The following is a 26,454-nucleotide window of genomic DNA, read 5'->3' on the forward strand; positions in this document are numbered from 1 at the left end:
TCAGCGCCACAGTCTGCTGCTTGCTACTTGCATGTCATCTTCTCTTCTCATTACCCTTGGCTTCCACCACCAGCAACTCGTGGTTCACCGAACCCCCCCTTGTTGGATGAAAAGATTCAAAGACTCCTATAGAAAGTGCCTCAAGCCTCCGCTCATCCCTGTTAAATTCAGTGGGTTAACGAATAAATGGACTAGTTCATACACCTCCGCACTTGGGTTTTCAATGCCCTCTTGGACATCAAAGCCTACACCTGGTATAGCTCCTTCCAGAATGGTTGCCATAGCAAACAACCAATTCTCCTCTAGAGTCGCCCTCTTCACCCACTTGATAATATCTGTGTGCTCCCCAATTCAAAACCTCATGCTATGACCAAATAAACAATGTCCATGTTCAACTTGTATTGATGCTTGGCTTGGAGAAAGACATCACCAGACAGCTTCTTGACCACCCTCACAGAATCTATGTCTGTGAATTTGAAAATTCCCTAAAACTGCTTTCCCGAAACTGGGTTAAAAAAAAAATGCTCCTCTCTACCTTTTATTGTTTCCCCAATGTCAAAATCCCATCGCACATATTCCCTTGCAAATTCATAATGCACTATTTATTCAGTAGCAGGCAGGTAATGTCATTTGTTGAGTGTGAAATTCCGATAACCTCTATATTTCTGGATTTTCTCGGCCGACCTGCAGACTGGATCCGGGCCTGTCTAGGGTCCAGATTCATGAACTGGTACGTACCGGATTCGTGATCCGTGAATCGGGACAAATGCACAGGGTCAAATTTGGACCCTGTTCGAATCCATTACTAGTCTCCACAAACCCGGGAGAATCTGACGTGAATCCACACAGATTTGGGAGAATCTGGCGTGAATCCACACAGATCACTAGGGGACCTGCATGAAACTTGGAAAGCTCCATCAATAGATGATGAGAAGCAGCCAGTGCTAGTGATGGATGATAGACAGTCCAGTTGGGCCTATATCGTTAGATAAGGGGCAACTTACAGTGCATCCCTTTTTGCATTCTCTTATTCACACACACACACACACATGCACTAATCCATCTGAATCATAGTGGGAAAAAAATCACAAACCCACAAATCGGATTCTCGTACCTTAATCCGTCCTTGAATCCAAATCAGCAACTTAGGCTAATCTTCAATTCATACATCCCCACTATCTCCAAATGATAGTGGCCACTTTGAAAGGACATCCACCACCTTGTTTCCTGATCTACGAACATGACTGACATGGTAATTCTCCACGGTGGTGAATTTATCTTTGATTGCTGTAATGTGCTTTTGCAAGTGCCATGGTTGCACATCTCCAGTAATGATTGCATTAATGGTAATTAATGAATCTCCCTCCAAATGTATTTTTGAATGATACGTTTGCCAAACCTAACTGCTCTGCCACATTATTTGTCCTGTTCTCAATCCTTTTTGCTCCCAGAGCAATGATATTACCCGGCCAATCCCGAGCCACAAAGCCAATCCCAGAAGGACCAGGATTGCCTTTGGAAGCTCCATCAAAATTTATCTCACTCCAGCCCTCTGCTGGTGTTGACCAACTAACCTTCTTTATTCAATTTGAATCTGGATTCCCCAGCCCTGCCTATAGACTAGGAACTGTTATTGCTATTTAGAGAAGTGCTTCTTGAAAGTTATATCCTTTTCTCTTATATTTGGGCAGCAACAGTCGTTAAGATCTATATCAGCTATAGATAGATTTTCCGCCATTCATATGTGGAAAAGGTTTTATTGAATTCTATTGGTCAAATTGGAAAAACAATAGAAGTGCTAATCAACGAGTATGGCTTTCTTTTGCAGTTGCTATATTCTGTAAGTAATTTTTTTAGTTTAATTTTAGTTATCCATTTTATTGTCCTGCAAATGATTCTAGAGTCTTGGATCTGGTTGCAGATGATCGATCTTTGCAGGAATGCTTCAAGCTATTTGATTTGATTCATGTTCTTACCACTGACCATGGTACCATCAGTAGAATCACCAAAGAAGTATGTTAAGAAGTGCTTACAGTGTTTTGGAGCATTTGAGTTCGATATTCTGGACTCGTGACTTTTTCACAATATTGAAACAGGTCATTGAAGACTTTGCAGCAGAAAATGTGATTTATTTGGAGTTACGGACAACACCAAAGGCAATAAAATTTTCTCCCATTTTCAATTTGTTGCATTATCTACACCTTATATAGAAAACACTTTGTGAAATGCATGGCAGTTATATATGGGTAGAATCTGATTTTGTTGTTTGTGACTGCAGAAAAATGAGGCTGTAGGTATGACTAAGCGTTCATATGTAGAAGCAGTTCTAGCTGGGTTCAAGGCGGTAGAAACAGTGAAGGCAATACATCTTCCTTTAGATGAAAGTATTCAATGTCCTGATGGGGTCATGCACAAAAAAAGTACATCTGAAGGTCCTAGAATGCAGCAAATATTTGTACGCCTTCTTCTAAGTATTGACCGTCGTGAGAGTCTAGACGGAGCGATGGAAACTGTATGTTTAGATGATATGAATTGTAACATTATGTGTCATTTTCCCTTAATTTTAGAACTTTTCAAGGACCACTGCCCAATGCCCATTTGAAAACCAAATTTCAAAAACAATAACTCATTCACCGGATTTTTGGTTTTCAACAGGTTCAACTAGCCTTGGAGATGAGAAATATTGGTGTTGTTGGTATTGATCTTTCAGGAAACCCTGTCATTGGAGAGTGGTACATTGCGAAGTGTTAATTTAAGTTCCTTCAGTGGTTGGAAGCAATTATCTAAGGTATTTAATTGCAACTGTAGTATGTAAAGATTACTAATTGTTCCTTGATATGACTGTAGGCAGACATTTTTGCCAGCATTAACATGTGCTAGAAAGCAAGGGCTTCCAATTACTCTTCATTGTGGAGAGGTAAGTTGGATAGCAAAAAAATCTTTATTTCAATGATCAAAACGGATAAATTTTAGGAATAAATGCATTAATTGATACAGTTTTGAATGACTAACAAGAGTTGTCTAATGGTGGATATATTCTTTATGTCAAAAATAAATATTCATAACCTCGTATATGTATAATGTAGGTACCAAATCGCGAGGAAATCCAAGGCATGTTGGAATTTCACCCTGAGAGACTTGGTCATGTGTGCTGCCTTGAAGATCTTGAATGGAAAACATTGAAGGAATTAGATATCCCGGTGAATAATCAGTAATACTTACATTTATTTTCATAGCAAGACAATTTTGAGATATCGGTCTTTCAGCTATAGTTAAGAAAAAAATTGACTTAAGTCGTCTTGTTCTTGTGCTTGTGGGTAACGTGGATCTAGGTTGAGGTCTGCTTGACATCTAATGTGCGTACGGAATGTGTTGCTTCAATTGCTGATCATCATTTTGGTTCGAATTTCTTTTGCTCTTGCCCTCTGGTGAACCTCTCAGTCTGTTTATAGTTGCTTCATTCCTCCACTTTCTTTGTATCCTTGAGAACAAAGGGACTCAATTTGAATTACAAAAGAAGGTTGCTTCTACTAGAATGTTTTCAATGGTATAACCTTTAACACTAGTGATAAAACCTTTAAAAAAATTAATGCCAAGGATTAAAAACATGTCAACAATGCTCCAGTGAATCAATTTGGAAAAATGGATGGGAAAAAATAAGTCTTTTCAATTAGATATACCAAAACATGGTCCAGTAATGGTTTTTTTTCCACACAGATTATTAGCATCTCCTGTGATGAAGGACATCAATAACCTAATCTACATGCAGATTACAAATAGACAACAATTTTTACAATGCCTCAATGGTGTTCTAAATGCATTAACTTAGTGTTCCAAAAACATTAACAAAATCAACAAGCAAACACATTCTTACTAAGGTGTCTGTGTGTGTGTGAGCGAGAGAGAGAGAGAGCCCATTGTCTTCCTCTCTCCCATAAAAGACAGTCTTATTTTTGTGGCAAACAAAACAAAAGACATTTTTTTACATTTGGATTTTTCTTTGTTTTTCTCCTAGCATAAAAAACTTTTGGCATGTACCACATTTTGTTTTTTCTGACATTTATAAAATTAAAGGTGCTCCTTATAGAGTTAGGGAAGCAATTATTGTGAAGTTGAAGAAGAGTTCATTTGTAATAACCATGATTTAAAAATTCGGTTTTGGCAGTAACTTGGCTGGCCTAAATTTTTTGAAAATCTTGGAATTGGCCAAAAATCTGTGGCAATAAATCGACACTTTTATCGAACATTAAAATATTCTTAAAAACACATATACACACCAAATTTGTAGAAGATATAATGATATAATAAGTAACAATATAATACAATTATAAATGAATCTAATAAATTTATATTTATTGATAGTTGATAATTAATAATAGATATCTCATATTCATATTTTCATGAAATATAAAGTATATAAATTATAAATAATAAATATTAAATATATTATAAACTAAACTTTATTTATAATTTTTAATAGTTATCTAGTTACCAGTAAATATTACTGGTAACTGTATATCTGTAAAAAGCTTAGTTGCTGGATTCGTGCCCTAGAGGCTGGATCCAGATTCGGATCCGGATTTGTGCCTGGATTCGTGCTAATCCGGGTAGGATCCTTGTTTTACACAGGATTCTTCCGAATTCGCGGTCTGCGAATCCGGATGAATCCATTGTGTGAAACAAGGATCCTACCCGAATCAACACGAATCTGGCACGAATCCTCAAGGATCGATAGGCAAGCCAAGGTTTTAAGTGGGTCTAACTTATTTAAGATGAGTTTTTTAATACCTTTTTTGCTTTCTAACCCTAAAACAACCCTTTTATTTCACATCCAAAAATAGTTCACCTCAAATTTGCTCTCTATTTTGCTCTCTCATTATATATTTCTCTTATATATAAAATAAATAAATAAATAAATAAATATATATATATTCACGAATCCTAATTGGGAAAAAAAATTGTGAATCCACGGATTCGATTCATGTGCCTAAATCAGATTCATGTCCCGAATCAGTAACTAAGATAAAAAGTTATAAAATAGATAATTATAAATACTATTTTACTTATATCATACAATTTATAAATAGTATTATGCAATTAAATTAATAACTATAATTATACTAGACTTTAGTATTATACAGTAAGATTAATAATTAATAATTATAAATAATAAATATTCATTTAAAAAACAGTAACACAAAACACTGTTTTGCAAATAAATACAGAAAAATATTCATAATTACTAATTACAGATAAATACTAAGAAACTTGAAAAAAATGAAATAAAAATAAATTGAGAAATATGAAAAAAAAAAATCAGAAATCCCGACTATATAGAAGATTCTTGGCTTTTGTTTTCGAGTCCAGGCTATCATTTCTGAGCGATAGCGTGAGTCTAGGATGTCATTTCTGAGTGGCATCTGGCTGTGGCATGTGCGTCATTTTTCCTCTGTGGTTTTTGCTTCCTAGGAAGCTTTCCCCACTTGCAGCAGCAACTCTAACTTTTCCTTACTATTTCATGTTGACCATGTGGTGACCAGTCAATGATATCTGGAAGCAATTTTTAGTTTTTTGCATGATATCAAGTAAAATAAAACGCAACGAGTTTTGGAAAATGTTGGTGCCAATATATGTTCCGATTATTTCGTCTCCACTATGGACTCGCGATATTTCGCGATTTCGACTATATGTCACAATCAATTTAAATTATGCTAATAACACACAATTTATCACAAGATATAAATACCTAACTAATAATACATGTAATATAACTAATTGCTAGACGAAATGTTACCCTTGGTTATAGAGTCACATGTTATAAAGAAGATCTCTGAAGCCTTTCATGGTGCATAACTCTTATGGGTGCCCATGAATTGTACTTAAGTCACATGAATCATGCGTACTTGTAGTAATGAGCATGGTACTTATCACTATGAAGGAGACTTCAGATTTGAAGAAAAGAGCTATTGTCTCAAAACTTTTTGATGTAATAGGGTGAATTTTTGTTAAGTTGCCTTGTGAATCCTGATTCCCCTTCTCTCAGCTACGCCATGTATCCCCTGCAACATATTGAATCCAAGTTGGTACTTTAATCTTAGCTCCTAATGTACGCACCTTTTGTCCCAAGTGAACCCTTATTGCCACCTATCATCAATACTACTACAATTGACACCTAGCTCACATGTTGCCAGCTAGGCAATGAAGGCTTCACACGGGACAAAGTATTTGATTCCCTGAAGTCTAATTCAGTTTCATTGTCCAAAAAATCAATGGATAAGTCATGGCATCATTTTAGTATCATACTACATTAAAATTTTAACATAGAAAGTTAGGCAAAGCATTAGCTGTAATACCTTCAAGTACAAGGATTTATCACTCATAATCAAACTGGAGCAAGTTGAGTAAGGATGTAGTGTGTTCTAAATTTGTAGCATCATAAATCGTAGTTGAAAAACTCACCAAAACTTGAAAAAAAGAACTCGACAATTTAAAATTTGTTTTACTTTTGATTAAAAATGCATTTCTTTTGCAAAATTCGAGGAGATACGTACAATGAGTCTATGAATGAGTACATAAAATAAAAAGCCAGAGTCTAGATATATTTAATTGGTTTAAATGTAAATTGGGTACTGTTTTGAAGTTTTGACACCACTACCCCATTGCAAATGACCCTTCTTTTTTGCTCTTGCAGGAGTAGTGATCTTAGACACTTCTAGATGTTTGTAGGTGCTTTTAGATGATAAGAATTTTGAAGTCTCGAAGTCGAGGAAGTGATTTTGAGCAATTGTGGCCTGCTATGAAGTCAAGTCTGTTAGGGATATGTGCAAAAGCTTGGGTAAGCTAGTCAAGTATATGGAGTTATGTTGGTGTAATTAAATATCATTAATTACACTTTACTTAAGTTTATTTAGGATAATGCATTTTTATATTAGTTGTCATGTAGACACATAGGAGTTTGCACTTTATTTGAGCACATGTTTTCTCACACCTCTTTTTGATACACCTTTGTGCTCTTATCCTCTCATTGTTGCGCATACTTTCAAGAAAAATGGAGGATAATTCACCTTTGTAATGTCCCCAATTAGGATGTTAGGGGTTTAATTTCGACTGCTCATATATTTTCCCTTTTTCCTCTGTATGAACTTCATAATCCTCTTATCTGATGATTCTTTTCTATAGGCTATCCTCTCTCTATGCATATTTTTTTATTGTAAGAGTCACGTCTCCTCAATAATTTAATTATATTGATTATATAATTATATTAATTATATCAATTATATATTTATACGTTAATAAGCTTGATCAATTAATATCATTACATTAATAATTATATTAATTATTAAATCATATATTATTTTAATAACATATCAACTATATATTAGAATATATTAATTTTAATATTATATTATATCAACTATAATATATTTTAATATTATATTATAGCATTACTATAATAAATATATCTTTAATCATAATATCTTTATTTATTAGATTCATATTTATATTATATTATAATATGATATTATTATATGATTATAATATAATATAGTATTACTTTATATATAATACTTATTAAATTATATGTTAAAATGGGGATATCACAGTCCTGCCCTCTCGAATTTGCTTGCCCTCAAGCACAACCTTTCATACACAAACTTTGTCATAGACATAAAACATATTTGCATTCAAAGACAAGATAAATTTATGAAATATACATCAAAACACAAAGCATACACAATGTAGACAGATCATGAAAACACGAAGTAGACACGATGCAGACAAATGAAGACATGAAGCAAACACGATGCAAACACATCATACATTATTTTTCACAAATGAAGCAGAGCAAAGGGAATAAATTATAAAATATATTTCTCCACCACGTTTTTTTTATCATAATTCCTGCAACACAAACAATTATTAGCATGTACATGTATATAGTAGCTTCAAGAAATATTAGTCATGATAAATTACTTCTGAACCAATATCCTACCAAGCCCAAGAGCGGAACTTTGGCCCTCTTGGCCTTGATAGCAGCCATTGACATCCATCAAGGTGGTCTACTTGGAAGATTCTCAACTGAATAGAGTTGACATGATATCAAGTCTTAATCAATCTAAGCCCAGGAGCGGAACTTTGGCCCTCCTGGTCTTGATGGCAGCCAGTGACATCAATCAAGGTGTTCTACTTAGATGGTAATCTTATTCTTCCTACTTAAGCCCAAGCGCGGAACTTTGGCCCTCTGGGCCTTGATGGCAGCCTGTGACACCCATCAAGGTGGTCTACTTAGGATGTAATTTTTATTCTTTCAAGAAGGCGCCTTTGTATGATGTACCCTGAGATATCCCGTCACCGAGGCCTTACCCGGTACTCGTAGGCTTTATCCGGTACCTCGAGTGATGTCGCCCCATCCATTACATCGCAGGCCTTATCTCGACTTGGAGATGATGATCTTAGATAATTTAATTTTATTTAACAACGTTCTTTGATTATTATCAGCTTAAAAATCAATGTCACTTCCTTATTTGGTTAGAATTATTGATAGTAAATATTTAAACTATTCAATAACAAAATGTGTTGATAATAACAAACACACTAACAATTATATCATAATATATGAAGAAAACATATAATTTACCTTGTTACCTTTATGGTTGAAGTGGCAATTTAGAATTATGAAGTAATCTTTATATCTACTTGAGGTCTTCTATTCCATCCATTTGATATGAATAGTAGGTCCTCTCCTTTAGACTTCTTCCATATCGATATCTTTGTGGTTATTAGACTCCTAAAGAAGCTCACTTTCTTGACTTGACGTGTCTCATATGCTTGTATTGATCAAGTTTCTTGATAATGTCCTTTATGACTATATCATGCTTACGTTCACATTTCCTTCTAAATTTCAAATTCCTAAATCATGTCAAAAGGATACACAAGCACTATCCATCCAAACGAACATCGAGCACTTAGTTACAGTATATGAATCATCTCAGAATTGCCTTCGTTTGTCACCATATCCATGTGCCTGGAGAAATATAGTCACGGATTTATCACTTTTTGGCATTAGTAGCACGCAAGGAGATTGCTCTCAATTACTTAGCAAATGTTGCACATATTCTGGGACTCGAATCGATTTTCAAGAATTATAAATCATACAACTATTTGATTTGTATTCCATAGGTTCTCCTCGTGTTTCCCTTGGATTGTGATTCCTTTTCTGCACTCGCTAGAAATGCTTAAATCGGACGTTAGTTTTTAAAGTTTCTTTATCAGATATTATGTTGTTTATCTACCACCTTTATTTGCGTATGGGGCCAATCAATGGCAGTAAAGAGGGTAGTGGAAAGCTGACGTGCATCTCTTCTATTAAGGGGGGACGTGCATATGTCAGAACACTTTATGGAGTATTTTCTGAATACCTTTAGCATCAATAATAATAATCATTGCTCGATGACATGAGTTTGACATCTGTATGAATTTTGACTTATAGGAGGGCCGTCTGTCCCATAGATTTTATTTTTATGCTGATACTGCCAAGCACACAATAATTTGTAGATCAAATTATTGCTTTATCAGTTTTGCCTTATACAGCATATGCATTCACGTGTAGTCAGTGCTGGGTGTTCTCTTGAGAATCACTGGGAAGTTGGTCATTACTTCATGCTATCAACTCATGTAATCATTCGTTGCCATCTGTTCCAGCTTGCCTTGTTTATAACTGCAACTCTTCTAACTTCTCATTATGTGAATGTTGTCTTTCATCTGATCGCTTCTAAACCATTGCTTTCTCTTTTCTATTCCTTGCAGTCTGGATTTATTTATTTATCTATTGGGATCTTCCTCGACCACTGTAATGTCCTTGTATTAGTTTATAATTCTGATTCTGCATGTATTTTTTTATATTTTCTTCTGCACTTTCTCTGTCATTCACTGATTTGAATCCCGATTCTTCCTTTTAAGTTCTTCTAAACAAACCTAATTCCTTTAATTTTCCATTACCTAATTCATATCCCTTTTGAGACATTTATTTATTTGCTTCTTATTTCCATAGTCTTTCATAATCATCTCTATGCATATTGTTCCACAGGCTGGCAGGAACAGTGCTCTGGTACCACTTGTAATGTCCCCAATTAGGATGTTAGGGGTTTAATTTCGACTGCTCATATATTTTCCCTTTTTCCTCTGTATGAACTTCATAATCCTCTTATCTGATGATTCTTTTCTATAGGTTATCCTCTCTCTATGTATATTTTTTTATTGTAAGAGTCACGTCTCCTCAATAATTTAATTATATTGATTATATAATTATATTAATTATATCAATTATATATTTATACATTAATAAGCTTGATCAATTAATATCATTATATTAATAATTATATTAATTATTATATCATATGTTATTTTAATAACATATCAACAATATATTATAATATATTAATTTTAATATTATATTATATCAACTATAATATATTTTAATATTATATTATAGCATTGCTATACTAAATATATCTTTAATCATAATATCTTTATTTATTAGATTCATATTTATATTATCATTATAATATGATATTATTATATGATTATAATATAATATAATATTGATAAATATAATATGATTATAATATAATATAGTATTACTTTATATATAATATTTATTAAATTATATGTTAAAATGGGGATATCACATCCTTTGGTGGACGTGTGCTTAGTTGTTATCCTTATCACTTGCATCACTCCTAGTTTTCATGCATTGCCTATATATTGAGACATATCTACATTGTATCTCATTATCTGATTATCTATTCATTTGATCAATATTGAGCTAATCATTTGATCGTATCATTTGTCTCTCATATGCTATCAATTGAACCTCTAGATCTTGGCATTTTTATTCTTTGCCTTTGGCAAATTCTTACATGGCATCAGAGCCATATTCTTACAAGTTAAAACCAAGTGATTTGTGACGAAATGAGTTACAACATTTTGAAAATCCTTGTTCCAACTTGAAATTGATCTTAGAAAATCAAGAAAGGTAATGAGAGGTTAGAGTGCTGAATCTTGAAATTTAGTTAAGTCTGGAATTGTGTGCTGATTCTTGAAATTGAGCTGTATAGAATTTTTTGAAAACTTCCAAAATCTAGAAGCTTTATTATAACTCCTATGAAGCTGAAACCTATCTCAAACATCTTGACAATATTTATGTAACTTAAACTATATGAAAGAAACTTAAACGTTATATTTCATATAAATCCTTCCACCTCCTGAGTTGAGAAAATGACTAACTTTTGAAATGGGGAGTCAAAATTCTTGACTCTAAGTCGAGATCCAATCATGTCCTAGGATTCCAATCATTGTGACCGCTCAAAATTCTGACCCTTTTGAAAGTGAGTTTCAAGTGTAAATTCATGAGAAAATTGAAGGAAAAGGCAAAAATTTCTGTTTTATGGAAATGAATTTGTGAAACCAAAGTAATCCTTAGGAGGTGGCAGAATCTGCCTACCTCCCATGATGCCTAGTCCTTGGAGGGGTGTGATTTACACCCCCTTAGAATGTGATCAAACACAAACCTAGTTCAGTCCTAGTCAAAACAACATCAAACAAAAGGCAAACTTATAAAAGTTTAAGGATTGAAAGAGGTGTGAAATGGCGAGTTTTGAATCAAAACAAAATTTCTTTGGAGGTGGTGGACTCTGTCACCCTCCAAAAATTAAATAATCCTCTAATATCTTTGATTTCGATCCTTATTTTTGTGGTTTAAAATCCTCTCTTCATCCTCAAATCCGCCTATAGTTAAGTTATTGAGGCAATTAGATGGGCAAATGAGATAGTTTTGAGATCAAAATATCAAAGGAAGCTAGCATAGAAAGTGATTTGATGGCATGAAAAGAGATTAGTTTGAAAAATCAATATGAGACCGATTTAGAAATCTATTTGCAAGACGAGATGACGTGGATATGTTTCATGTGGTGAGGTGAAATGAGGATTATATTGAGTGAAAGAGGAATATACTAGGTGTATCTCGAAATCTACTTGCCTCGAAGGATTAAAAAATCCTCATACCAATTTTTTCGCCAAGGAGTCATGGAAACAAACTCAAAACAAAAGCTTTCAATTTCCACAAAAATGGAAGATGGAGTGAGGAGATGAAAGGTTGTTTAAAGAAAAATGAAATGATTTAGAGAAATATGGAAAGAACTAAAAATCCTCAAGCTTCTTCTAAATTCCGCTCTTGGATAAATGATGCTGAATGCTTGCCTTCGGTTGCCAAGTTCACATGGAAGAGAAGAAAATGAAGAAAGAAATGAAATTGAAATCTGGAGAAAACTAAGGAAAACTCCTTAAGGGTGTAATTTGCCATCCCCCAGGAATAAACAATCCTCACATGGCTAAATTCTTCCTAGAGTTGGGAGTAGCTCGATGACATTAGTAAAGGGGCGATTTAATTGATAATTGGTGAGTTTAAACATACAAATAGCAAGTTGAACTATAAGGGATAAAGGTGATGAATTTTAATTGCTTTAATTGGCGAAAAGGCCATGTCGGCCTCTTATAAATACACAACTTAACGAGCACCTCATCATCTATACAAGGAGGAAGGGTGAAATTATTTCGACATCACACAGGCAAATTTTGAGTAATAGTGATTTTCGTCATGTTTTGGACATCAAATTCCCGTAAGGCAGTGAGCTATCTTGTAGAGACAACAATCTCATCAATTTGAAACTTCAAATGACACCAATTTTTGCACATAAAAGAAGATTTCCTTAAAAAGGCAGAGATAAGAAGGGTGAGAAAAATGAAATTTGGGTAGGTTATGCATTGAAAACTCAAGTATATTTCTAGATTTTGGGTAGATTCATGTTAAGTTGTTCGATCAAGATTGTTTTGGATTGCAAGAAGAAAGAGAGATTTAATGTCGAACTTGAGAAATCCATTTTGTTTGATGTTAAGGTGATTTCATTTCATGAAGTTTTTAGATTTCTTTTGTGTTTGCTTATCATTCCACGACCTTAATGTATTTTCCTCTTTTTGTTTTGCAAGGTAAATTGTTCAAGGAGAAGCTAAGGAGGCGAGGAGAAGACAAAGGATGGTGGTAAGCTGAAGCTCAAGGGCTCCAAATGAGAAGAAAGACTCCAATCCCAAAATGCAAATTCAGATCGAGATCAAGATAAGTTCAAGGAAATCAAATACACAAGTGAAAGAAATTTATCACCAACTTGAATTTCTGTGGGAAATCCAAGTTTATTTTGAGGGATCCAAGTGCATAAAGGATTTCATTACTTAAGGAGAATCAAAAGAGACACCAAGTTTACAAGTTCAAGATGCAAGTTCAAGTCATGATAGTGAGAAGATCTCAAAACGAAGATGGAGAGAATTTGCAAAGATGGAGAGAAGTTGAGAAGACGAAGCAATTTTGGTAAATGCCATCACAATTGAAGGCTTGACAATGTTGAGTATCAAGAGATATTTTCTCATCACCAAAAGACTAATCAAGCCTACAATATGAGGATGCTGAGGTGGCTACCAATCAGAAAATTTCAATTAGAAGCACATTCAATCACATCATATCAAGTGTACAATTTTCTCATTAGCTTTCAAAAGCTTTATAATTTCCCTATTGGCCTAGAACACGGTGCCTTCATGTAATTGGTTGATAAGGTGGCAACCCTAATTATATAAATCCTTGCCCTTGATCTTGACCCTTTATTATAATTGAACAACTATAAAAGGCCAACGCCTTCTTAGTTGTAATTCATTAGATTAGAAGAGAAGATCAGATTAGACTAGACTAGCTAAGGGAGGGACTTGTTGAAATTGTTGCCACAATGCTATCGAAGTGATTAATGATTCATTTTTTCGGTCTTCATGGTGAATTGCTTAATGTTCTTTGAACAGTTGCATGGTTTCTTCAATCCTCATTTGGACTAGATTTCATTTTCATGTTGAAGTAGTATAGTTGGAATAGTTGGATAAAACAAATTGTGGATGTTTACTTGCTTGACTTGATTATAAACTAGGCCACTAGCCTCTTGCTTATTGTAAGTGTGCCTTGTGTGGTGATAATTTCAATTGATTTGATGGGATTACAAAAGAGATTGATTTGAAAATCATTAGAGTATACCCTTATAAGCTTATGCTAGGTGGATGGAGTCGTTGACAAGATTGTATCTATTAGAGTCCAAGTTCTTACATGCTTCCTTACCTTCATAGTTAGAAGTAGAGTTGGAACTTGAATTTAAGTTGAAGTTGAGAATTCAAGAATTGGAAAAGCAAAAAGCATGTTTTCGTTACACAATGCGAAGTGCAATATATAAAAGTAAGTTGACATCCATTGATTGAACATCCTAAGTCCCCCAAGTGATTGCCAACATATCACATATTAATTCACCAAGGGAGTATCCACAATTGAAGGAACCTTGAAGTTATTTTATGATCTTACTTTGCAAGCTTACCATAAGAAGTGACCTTATTTAAGAGAGGATTGAATATTTAGTTTTATGTTTTGAAACATTGAGTGTTTGATTCTGTATATTGTAGTGGAAAGGTACAAATGACATCCTCATGTGGAGTGTTGATGGGTGGTAGCTTGGTAGTTTGAAGCAAAATTCAAATAGCAAATTGTTTTTGTAAAAGTGAAAGTAAATACATCATCAAAACGTTTTACATCTTTCTCTTCCCAACTCTAGTAAAAATTAGTGGAGAGGTAGAGCTAGAGGGTTTAGTCCTAGCAGTTCACTATGGTTACGTCTCCTCGATCAACATGATGAGTTGTAGCTCAACCTCCATCCTGGATGTAGATGCTTTTAGTGTTGACAACAATTCCTTATCCTTCTTATCCTCCTCATTGTCATCTATCATGAATCCAAATCCTCCCCCTCCTCCATGGCCCGCCTCCCCAAATCATAAATGTCATCCTCGATAAACAATGGAGGTTTCTCTTGCACTATTCAATCACTGTAAGGACCTATATCATTCAATTCAATTGGACCACCTAATATTTTCTCTACCTTGTGCACAAAGGAAGATTATGTTGCTCAAAGAGTCATCGAGGCATTTATGAGCTAACATATTCCTTTTCTTTGTTTGGATGACCTTGAGAAAGATTTAGTCATACTTATTGTTGGATGAACTACAAACTTTACTCCTTGGCCCAAAATTGTTGCAAATTACCAGGCTGAATGTTGGGAGGGTGTTTCTTGATTTTCATTGGAGGTGTAAAGTTTCTGCTAAATCCTTATCTCTTAATCAGACTTTTAATCTAGTCTTATATGCTGAGAATGATCTTCTAAGTAGTATGAATATTGATGAAATTAGTGCTTATTATAATGCAGATACAATACTGAATATCTAACCTTTTATTGTGATAGAGAATCTCAGATATAAATTGCAGGATATAAAATGCTTATAGGAGCAGACTGCTGTAACTGTGTGTCCTATAATCTGCATTTACAACCTACTTATATATCCTTTCTAAAGGGTATGTCCCTCAAGGGACATAACCCTTCCTAACTTGGCACCTATAGGAGAGATATATATATCATTAAATGCCAACATTAGAGATATATTACTATTAAGAGGAAGTATGGTCTGTACTGTCAGACCTGTAGGTTTATCCTGGTTAATATTCTTAACACTCTCTCTTAACCTGATAATTCTTCAGAGAGATTATATCTAGCAACACCAATACAGATGAATAAGAAAGAATTGATACTCTATCTGTTTGTCTCTTCTTGGTATGTGGTATCACAAAACACATGATACAAAGTCATATTACTAAACCTGTGATATGACAAATCACTGCCACTAGTGATATTATACAGGATAAATCTGAAGAGTAATTTCTTCATTTATCCAAGTTATGATTTCATAGAAACTGGTATTTCCATATCACAACATGATCCTGAGTTTTAAGATCTACCAGAATACAGGATAAATCCAGAGAATACTAAGATTCTTCCTTTATCCAATTTGTGACCCATGAACATAGCAATGTCAACATCGCAATATGATCTTAAACTCCTCTAGATCTTACAGTAGAACTCTATTGTTTAGCACATTATCTAAGAGATCGTCACCTCTCATAATGTTTTATACAAGTGATCATTATTTTCAGAGATTGTCACCTCTTAAAATAATGAATACAAATGGTGGAGCCCATAATAGTCAATAGCCTGACAAAATAAAATTATTTTATTAATAATCAAAAGAGTACAAATGGATTACAACTCAACCATACCAAGTCTCCTTCTGAAGTGTTCTATCTTCACTCTAGATAGAGGTTTGGTGAGTATGCCTGTTGTCTGATCTGCAGTGCAAATGTATTCCAATTTTACAGAATTCTTGTCTACCATATCTCTTACGTAATGGTAAAGAATTTCAATATGCTTGGATCTGTCATAGAAAGCTGGATTCACTGAGAGCTTGATGGAACTTTGATTATCACAATGAATAATCGTGGGATTCATGGCTTGCCCAAATAATCCCACAAGTAACTTCCTTAGCCATACTGCATCTTGGGAGGCCATCGCTGCTGCAATGTATTCGACTTCTCTAGAACTCTGTGCTACTGAAGACTGCTTTCTACATATCCAAGATATCATTGTTGATCCCAAACTAAAACAACATCCTGAACTACTTTTCCTGTCTTTAACACTTCCACCCCAATCTGAATTAGTGAATCCATGTAAGTCTAAAGCAACTTTCTCATATTTGAGTCAGAAATTAAGAGTGCCTTGTAAGTATCTCATAATGTGTTTAACTGTGACTAGGTGAATCTTCTTTGGTTCACACATAAACTGACTTAAGGCATTAACTGCATAGCAAGTATCTGGTCTTGTATTTACTAAGTACATAAGAGACCCAATCATCTATCTGTAGAGAGTAGAATCTATGGATGGTGATTCTACAGTTACTTCTTTAAGTCTATGTAGATTAGTCTCCATTGAAGAAGACATAGGTTTGCAATTCCACATTCCAAATTTATTTAAAATATCTGATGTATACTTCCCTTGATTTAGTATGATATTGTCAAAATTCTATCGTACTTCCAGTCCTAGGAAGTAATGGAGTCCCAAATCTTTCATCTCAAATTCTCTAGTTAGATCTTTCTTGCATTGATCTATGAGATGATCATCACCTGTTATTAATAGATCATCAACATACAGTATCAGAATTACCATATCATCTTTATCTCTTTTATAATATAAATTTGGATCAGCTTCATTCTTGGAGAATCCTAAGCTAGTGAGATACTTATCAACTCTTTCGTACTAGGCCCTGGGAGCCTATTTAAGCCCATAGAGAGCTTTCTTGAGCCTGCAAACAAAAGCGTTAGGATCATGAGTTTCAAATCCTTCAGGTTGTTCCAGATATACTTCTTCTGAAATCTTTCTATTTAGGAATGTTGTTTTCACATCCATCTGATGTACCTTCCATCCCTTTGATGTGGCAATTGCTAAGATTGCTCTTATGGAGGTATATCTGGCAACAGGAGCAAAGGTTTCTTCATAATCAATCCCTTCTTTCTGAGAAAATCCTCTGGCTACAAATCTGGCTTTATACTTCTCAATACTGCCATCAGCAGCATGCTTTATTTTAAATATCCACTTGGAAGAAACAACAAATTTTCCTTTAGGTTTTGGAACAATTTTCCAAACATCATTTTCATGATAGATTGGTATTCTTTTGTCATAGCTTCTTTCCAAGCTGTATGTTTAATAGCATCAGAGGGATTGGTTGGCTATGTTTTGGATAAATCACTTATGTTAGTTGTATAACCAGAGAATCTTTAGGTCTTTTGTTTTCTCTAACTGTTTCGGAAGGTGCAGCAAAGTTTTGAACTGCTTCAACTATTTTAATGGCCCAAAGTGGTCTTTTCTTTGATAAAGAATCTAGAGTTTCTTTGTATCCCGTTGTATGTCTAGAGGATCCACTATCAATTACCCATGCTTTATTTGAAAATTCATTTGATAGAGAGGAATACAAAACACAGTTCTCAAGATCATAAGTATCTTCTCCTCTAATGACATTTGTACAATTTGCCTCCTGTTTGGAATTTTCAGTACAATTAGATCTCTAGTGTCCAAATTTTTCACATTTGAAACACTTTATTTTAGATAGATCTTTCTTGGGCTTTCCATTCTTTTGATTTCCTTTTTTCTTCTTGAAATGCTTCTTCTTGCCTTTTTAGTGCAAGAACCCTGGTTGCCTTGTTTACTTCATAGGCATTTCGTAATGCATTCATCATATCAAAGGCAGTTTGATGTTTTGTAAGCATAGGCTCAATATCATTTTTAACTCCATCCAAGATGATTTGAATAGCTTTTCTATTTCCTCTGCTCCAGATAGATTTGTGAGGTTCAACTGGGGGTTGTTTGGATGCTCCATCAATGAATTGTTTTATGTTGTTCTCTTCAAGAATTGTCATGATTTTGAACTTCCAGGCTTCAAAGTGCTTTTTCCCATCAAACCTGTCCTCGGGTCTGATTGTGTGAACCATGGAAGATAGAAGATTGTTGCTTGATGTGTACAAAGTCTGATTACTGAAATTTAGCAGAGCCTAGGTTCGATTACCAGAGCTCTGATACCATGTAAAGTTTATGCTAAATCCTTATCTCTTAATCAGACTTTTAATCCAGTCTTATATGCGGAGAATGATCTTCTAAGTAGTATGAATATTGATGAAATTAGTGCTTATTATAATGAAAATACAATACTGAATATCTAACCTTTTATTGTGATAGAGAATCTCAGATATAAATTGCAGGATATAAAATGCTTATAGGAGCAGACTGCTGTAACTGTGTGTCCTATAATCTGCATTTACAACCTACTTATATATCCTTTCTAAAGGGTATGTCCCTCAAGGGACATAACCCTTCCTAACTTGGCACCTATAGGATATATATATAATGCCAACATTAGAGATATATTACTATTAAGAGGAAGTACGGTCTGTACTGTCAAATCTGTAGGTTTATCTTGGTTAATATTCTTAACAGGAGGAGCCAAAGAGATCAATCAAAATGAAATTAGAATGAGATTTTGTGCATCTTAGACATTATTCTTTTGTTGCCAAGTTTTTGGCAAAATCTTGACAAGCTTTTGCCAAAACTCGCCAAAAATTTGGTGACTAAAGTGTCTGAATTTTTTGTGGAAATATTCACCAAGAAAAAAAACACGCAAATTTTTAAAAACTCACTGAGTTTTTGGCAAGTTTTGTAACTATGTCAAACATCACCTGAACATTCAATTGCTTTTCATATATCCTCACAACATTTTGACTCATCAATTTCTAGTACACCTTCCTTTGCACACATTCATCTTGGTGGCTTTTCACACTCAAACTTCTAAGACTTGTGTGATTCTTTACAATTTAATGTAGCAAAATCAAGGAAAGACTACTCAATGGCGGCTCAATCTCTGCCCTTTGAGATCAATAAAATTTCTAAGAGTTGTTGGTATTTTCACAATCTAGTGTAGTCAAATCAAGGAAAGATTACTCAATGGTGGCTTAATCCTTGGTTAATGAGGTCCGTAGAAGGCCAACCAGGCACATAGAAAAGTTTATAAATAGAAGCAAGACCTCCTAAAAATCTAGGGGTAAGAATCTTGGAGGATCGAATTTGTACATGCAGAAGAACCGAAGAATCAAGTTCTCCATACAATCAACAATGTAACAAGCGTTGAACTTAGAACAAAAGTAACAACTCATTTTAATATTTTACTAAAAATTTGAAACTAATAAAATGGGAAGGCAAACTACTCTAACATGCTTTTTTGTTTTTTGAATAATTAAATATATCATTGCTACAACATTTCATATGATAACATTCAAGTAAGATCTAAATTTACATTTCTTTACACATCAAAATCAAAGTATAGAGGATGGAGAAAGTCTTACTTCACATCTAGTAATTGACTATTATTGGTGCATCTTTAATTTCTTTCTGCATTAAGGGGGGAAATATATGACCGGGGCATTTATCTACCCAACCATGGATCGTTCTTGATCCTCCCTTGCTCACTTCTTACCAAAGTGGGTCCAGCCCTCTGCAAGGGATGGAATATGGTTATGACAAGTCATATCTGATCTGGTGTAGGACCATACTCTATAGCCACTTCTATCTTGGTTGACTTCTGACTAGGATTGTATCCAGTATCTTAGAACTGGCAAGCTCTAGCTCATCGGTATTACACCTTGGCAAAGGATTCATCTTACATTATAATCACGTTGACCAGTTCTCACCCTTATCCGATTTGCACCCCTAGAGACAATATGTTAATGGTAAGCTCTAGAGTAGAGAGGTTATTCTCTTGTTCTCTATACTATCCAATACACTGGTCTTTTGTATGAATATTGACAATTTATTTCAGTTCTTATGCTAATTGCTATGGATAGATTTGAACTCATATTATGCATGTGATCCATTCAGCATGGAACTGCACAACGCCACCTCTTGATGCACTCCATCAGGGTTGTCATCTGATCCAATGGAACACGTGCTGGGGCTTCTGCTCACATTGTGCTGGTCCATGCCAAATAGATTAAGGAGAAGATCCATTTTCATTAAGTTGAGACTTTCACATCGTTGCAACAAGAATCATTCATTGTGTTCTTTCACCTCATTTTGTAGGTGGTTGCCAGAATTATTAATTTTCAGTTATGATGACCTTTAGTGACTAACAGCTGTAGTCTGTGGTTTATTGAACAGCAGGAGGTTTTGCTTAGTTCCAATCACTCATCTTAATTATTGCCTACTGTTTATCAGAACTTATAACTATATGGACTAGATTGTCCGCTATTATTTCCTTTTAAGATTACAAGTCTGATACTACACTCCAGTTTTTGCAAGAATGGTAATGCCAACTTTTATTCAAGACAAGCTGATTACAGTAACAGATCAGAGTAACGATGGTTCCCATCCTTCCTTGCATATAAGCTCATTCTCCTGTGCAAATCATCCCATGTGAAAGTTTCTGGACAAAAAGATTTACAAAAAGAAATAATGAAAGACCATTTCTGGTTTAGTTTTCTTAAACTGGTTGTCCTGTTAACAATGGACTTTCAACTTAAGGAAGAATCACAGTATAAAAAGTCTTTGTTTCTTTATTTCTTTACTGCATTTAATCATGTAACTGAAAGCTTTTCAGATATACAGTTTTATGCAGCTAAGATTCTTCATTACTTCCTGAAATCAACACCAAGCAATAGATTTATTAATGCTAAAAAAGATTATGTTTTCAAGGTTCGTCATTCCTTAGCAGTAATTAAGAGCTATTTGCTTCTTTATATTTTTATATTGTAACTAAATATACTTCCAGCACAAAGAGAGGAGAATAATTCTGAGTTCTTTCCTAACATGAAAGCTAGAGAAACTCAGTGAACTTAACATGCGTGGAGGTTTTTTTCCACCAACTTGTTTCCTTCTTGTTGAGTGTGCAGTTTTGCCGGCTCAGCAATCCTTCCAACTTCTATTGAGCTTTCTCAGAACATTGAGAACCTTCGGATGTAGATTGTTTATAAATCCTAAAAGAAACAAAAAGGAAAAAAGTCTGTTAGAACTACTGTGAGTGCCAGAATGAAAGGTGGTAACAAGAAAATAAATAACCATTCTTTTGTTGTGATGAGTGGGCTATATTCCTCATTGTGGCTGAAGAAGACGTTTTTCCAAACATATCTGCTCAAGTTTATTTAAATTTCTAAATGTTTTCCTTGCTAGCTAAACACCATTCTAATTTGTTTGAAATCAAAGGTTCCTTATCCCGTGGAAATCCACCTAACAAGACCTATTTATTTCATTGAGTAGCTTGAAATTAAAGTTCACTTCATACTTAATACACCGACCAAAGCATGCAGCGACTACTAATGTGGTCTACTCAATATTTAGAAAAAAATGTTTGAATAGTAATTGCTCATTTTATATTATTATTGTAATTAAGTGTTAAAAGTAACCAACTTTCCCTTTAAACGGGGATGTATATATAGGTTTATATATCTATTCTACATATAATTATACACTTACATATACATAATCACCGTACAAATAATCGTAACATGCCCATTTATTTTACGCATATGTAAATGCATAACCATATGTATTTCCATACCACAAATATGTATATATCCTCATTAGGTAAGATAATAATGAAATATTTTAAAAGGGACGAAGGAACAAAATAATTATCAAAATTACCAGGATAGCCTAGTCGAACAAGGTACAAGTCAGAGACATTGCCATCTGACGTCTCAAGGCTATCCCAATTGAATGAAATACATCAGGGAACACTCCTCTCCATGATCCTAATAGAGACCTAGGCCACCAAAGGTTGTGCTAGTCAGTTCTGGACAATACTTACCAGTTGTTTGTATTCCAGTCAATCATTGACCATAACCATAGTTTTTCCTCCTTTCCTGGTGATATCTCCCCCCCTTCTTTGGAGACCAAATTGCTCTTGCATCCACTTTCCAAAGCAAAAGTAGTCAGTCTGAAACCATGGCATCATAATGTCAATAAATTGCATAATGCCAGATAAACAATTACATCTATTCTAGATACATATGAACTCACCATGAAATTCCATATATAGGCATCATAATAATCTGACGCATCATAAAATGGAAATAAAGAAGTTACTATCTAGGCATCATTTAATTTAAAACCACTTTCTAACATCTGAACCGTCTCAGGCATACAGTAAACAAACCATGGTTAGTATATGCCAGAAAGTTGAAACCATCTAGGGCATAAATTCATAGAATGTTTAAAAGAAACCAGATACCGCTTAGGGCATCAGCATAGCCAACGTATCAAATATGAGTGATCTGGAGGGATGTGACAAACAACAACAATAACAATGAAAAGAGAACTGAAGTGAATATTAGATTCAGCTAATTAGTTTGGAAGAAGATCCAATTACCTCCACTAATGTCGATAACTGAAATAAATTTATTGAAGGTAACTGTACACCTAGAGAGTTAAATATAACCCTTGCCATGGAAAATGCAATGTCTGACTAGTAGAGGCAAGAAATCTCCCTATTCATACCAATGTAGTCCCTAAACTTTTTGCACTTAATTGCAAGCATTTATATTGGTCTCATAGGAGGAAGGATCCCTCGTAGCTTAGTATCCATAGAAAACCTTATCTCGCCTCCCTTGGCTATGGTCTTTCACCTCTAATCTATTCCCATGTTCTGTAGTGACTCAATTGGACCGGTTGGTACCACCACGATTCACATTCTCTGGTGATTCAGGAGTTATACCATCCCGTTCAACATGAATAGCAATATCCGTTAATCTCGCTTGATTGCTGTAGGAGATATCTCAAAGAACGAAAAAAACAAAGAGAGAGACTCTTTTATACTCCATGATACTGAGCTGTCTGTATATGGGTCTGCAGATGGCCCATAATAATATGACACCATCTTGTACTCCTAGCGAAAGGCACCTGACTGTGCTACAAAGGAGGTGCACATACCTTAGCCCCTTTGGATTTGAACTTGTGACCTCTCTTTTAAGAACACAAGTTCTCCACCATAGGTTGGAATTCAAAACCAGGACTAGCTTGTTGAATACAAGTTGAAATGGAATTCAAAACGCATATTTAAGGAGCATTTTTTTCCATGTTTCTTCATGGTGTTAAGAAAGAAACAGAAAAATGGGTGTAACAAATATTTTGGGCTGACAAAATAAGTAAAATTGTGGATCAAAAGGATAATTGTTGGACATGTCAATGACATGCTTATTCTAGATGTTGATCAGAAAACCTTTGTTGCATTCATCATTCGTCAATCCAAATTGATAGATGGAAAGTTTAGGCACAAATGTCCTAGGCTTGAGCAATCCCTAGAGTCTGCTGTGTTATCTCAATGCACTATTAATGCTACTTGCTTGCTGGGGAAAAAATGATTGAAACTATCCTAAAACAGAATAAAACACAAGTTGATTTGCAAGTCAGTTGACCTTTGATCTCTATGATGAAGTAAGATGCACCAAATTTTTATTATATTTTACGAAATCATATAATGAAAAATCATCTCATTGGTGCATAAGGTGTGAAAAATTAGTACTACAAAAGAAGAAGAATTAACCATCCTAGACTGAAGATTGTCTTTTTGTTGGTGTCTATGTCTACAAGCAGGAGCGGGTTGGTATTTTGAATCTTTTATCCACACACAATTCCAGACTAAGATTAGAATGTGACAAGGAGATCTTTCATTATTTGTTTCAATAACGAAACATGATTACATAAAGTCTTGAATGCAAGGAAGTATACAAAATGCAAAAGGAACAAAAATGCTAAACTAGACTTTATGTAGAAGCAAAGAATGAGACAGATTATATTGATGTCCATGAATGGCAAAGAAAATTCAAGGGGATTGGAATGTAAATCAGTTACTATAGCAAAGGACAAGGGCAAAAGTGGCAATCCTAGACGAAAATGAGGTGTTTGGAAAGAAAATATAGACACCGATTAAACTGAACTGGATGACCCTTTAACTAGTACAATTATTAATAGATAAAGGGTTAGGGGAGGTCCCTAAAAGTAGCAAGCACGCAAGGATATAACTAGAGCTCTAAAGGAGCTAGAGAATTCCAAAATATCAAAGATATTCACAAGGGAGCATGGGCACACACATATACAATAGAAAGACAGCAAAATTGTGGTACATGCAATTTCTGAGCTGCATTACTTAGGCACAAAAGAAATGTGTTGAGAGGGGCACTAGGCTTGATAGATGATTTATGAAGATGTTTGGTTGATATCCAGTCTTCTTTTGCTCAAACCCGCTCTGAAAACTTCGACTCCAAGCCATCCTTCATGAATGCTTCAAGGAGTTGAGTGCCTTATCTTGATCAGATGTTAGTGCCTGACATAATTAGATGGATGGCAATGGGCTGCCAAGGGGAGCAATTGTGATTAAAAGGATATTTGAAAGATCTTGGATTGCTTAAGGAGCTGCATGGGAGGGACCATGTGGTGTTGAGTCATTGTGGTGGGCATAGTGGTCAGGATCTTCCTTGAAGTTCTACAATGTTAGATTGTGTCATGTGGGTAGATTGACCGGAGGTATGCAATGTTCAACTTAAGGTCTCTTTGATTTCATGTTGGTGTACTTTGTCTCTCTCCTTTGCATATTTCTTTTAAGGGGTGGGCCCCAGAACATCTTTTAGGAATATTCAGGCAGACTTGTTAATTTTAGTGTTCTGTCAGGTGACAGTTGACAGTGGGGCCAACTTTTGTAGTTTGTAAAAATACATTCTTTATTGAAATCCTAAAAAGGTGCCACATCATTGGGAGACCAGTGCACTTTATTTACTAAGCTCAAGCTGCAACATCTTAAAGAGGCTGTGAGCCATTGGAAGGAGGTGATATATGGTGTGCATATTTGAAGGCGTCAGCAATACCTGCACAAGGAAGAATCTGCTGAGTGAACTTCAAGCTGAACCTTTCAATTTGGCTGGATCTACAGCTTGTAATGAAATGTTTTAGATGGTACATTTCTGGTGACTAATGGTGATTTTTCTTTGAAGAATAAAGAATCTTGGACTTATCATTGGGCATGGAGTCAAAATATTGAATTAAGAATAAGTTGAAGGATAACAATTAAATAATCAATAAACATGGGCTTGATGGCCATATTTGCAGATATTTCGACAATTCATCTCACTTGGTTTGAGTAGGGTGCTTTTTTCTCTATGCTTGGTAGCACGTGGGAAGCTCAATGGTGGTATCATAGGGGAGTTTCTTTACCTTGAATGGTTATGGATTTGAACCTCAAGGTTTGCCAGAGGTCCTGGCAGTCACCCACAAATCGGTGGCCCAATTTTGTAAATAGATTCAATATTCTTCCTCGCCTCTAGGAGCTGGTGGAAGTTCGTAGCTGATAGACATTTTAAAGTCTTCTTCAATTTTCTCCTCTTGTACAAGATGTTTACAAGCTAACTATGAGAGACATGTACTGTAGGAGAAACTTGAATTGGCAAAGCAGACAACGTGTACTCTTTGCAGAGGTTGCTGATACTTCTTGGACAGATAACCTTGTTTATACTTGCTGTAACATGGTTTCTGATTACTTTGAGCCATTTGACTTTTCAGTCTTAAGGTCATCGGAAAAGTCTATCATTAAATTTTTATTTTCTTCCATATCGCTAGAAATTTGTGGAGGATCATGACCTCTGGTAATAATAATAATGTGGGTTCTAGGTGCAATATTCATTGGTGGGGTTAGAGGGTAGTTGGAGAGTTGGAAGGGTTTCAAATTTTACTTTTTTTGGATATATTGGTGTGCATGTCCAGGAGCAAGAGACAATTTCTGCTGGGATGGTTGCATCATATATATAAGGTCATGGTATATTAGGTGCTTCATATACTAGATCATAGTATCTTTCTGGAGGTCAAGAGATTTTAAATAATAAAGAAGATTATATTAGATAAGTTTGTTCTT

The 26,454-nt window shown here is 34.8% G+C and overlaps 1 protein-coding gene across 4 annotated transcripts in view; it reads left to right on the forward strand.

Annotated features, from left to right (window-relative positions):
• The window catches only part of LOC149534955 (adenosine/AMP deaminase family protein), a 42,583-nt gene that overhangs the window by 8,222 nt on the left and 7,907 nt on the right, over positions 1–26,454 (forward strand). For 2 of the 4 annotated variants that reach the window (XR_016357822.1, XM_089806717.1), the window contains exons 3-9: positions 1,922–2,013; positions 2,097–2,156; positions 2,279–2,512; positions 2,656–2,732; positions 2,848–2,917; positions 3,087–3,200; positions 3,333–3,428. Coding sequence is in view for 3 of the 4 variants with exons in the window: in XM_089806717.1 (XP_089662843.1) it covers positions 1,922–2,013; positions 2,097–2,156; positions 2,279–2,512; positions 2,656–2,732; positions 2,848–2,917; positions 3,087–3,200; positions 3,333–3,428 (743 nt within the window). In the remaining variant the exon portion in view is untranslated. The remainder of the gene's footprint in view (positions 1–1,921; positions 2,014–2,096; positions 2,157–2,278; positions 2,513–2,655; positions 2,733–2,847; positions 2,918–3,086; positions 3,201–3,332; positions 3,429–26,454) is intronic. The other 2 variants (XM_089806715.1, XM_089806716.1) reach the window with 1 other exon arrangement.

The sequence above is a fragment of the Cupressus sempervirens genome, chromosome 10 (assembly GCF_028749045.1).
Source record: "Cupressus sempervirens isolate cs-2001-9-10 chromosome 10, ASM2874904v1, whole genome shotgun sequence".
In the NCBI taxonomy this organism is placed as follows: domain Eukaryota; kingdom Viridiplantae; phylum Streptophyta; class Pinopsida; order Cupressales; family Cupressaceae; genus Cupressus; species Cupressus sempervirens.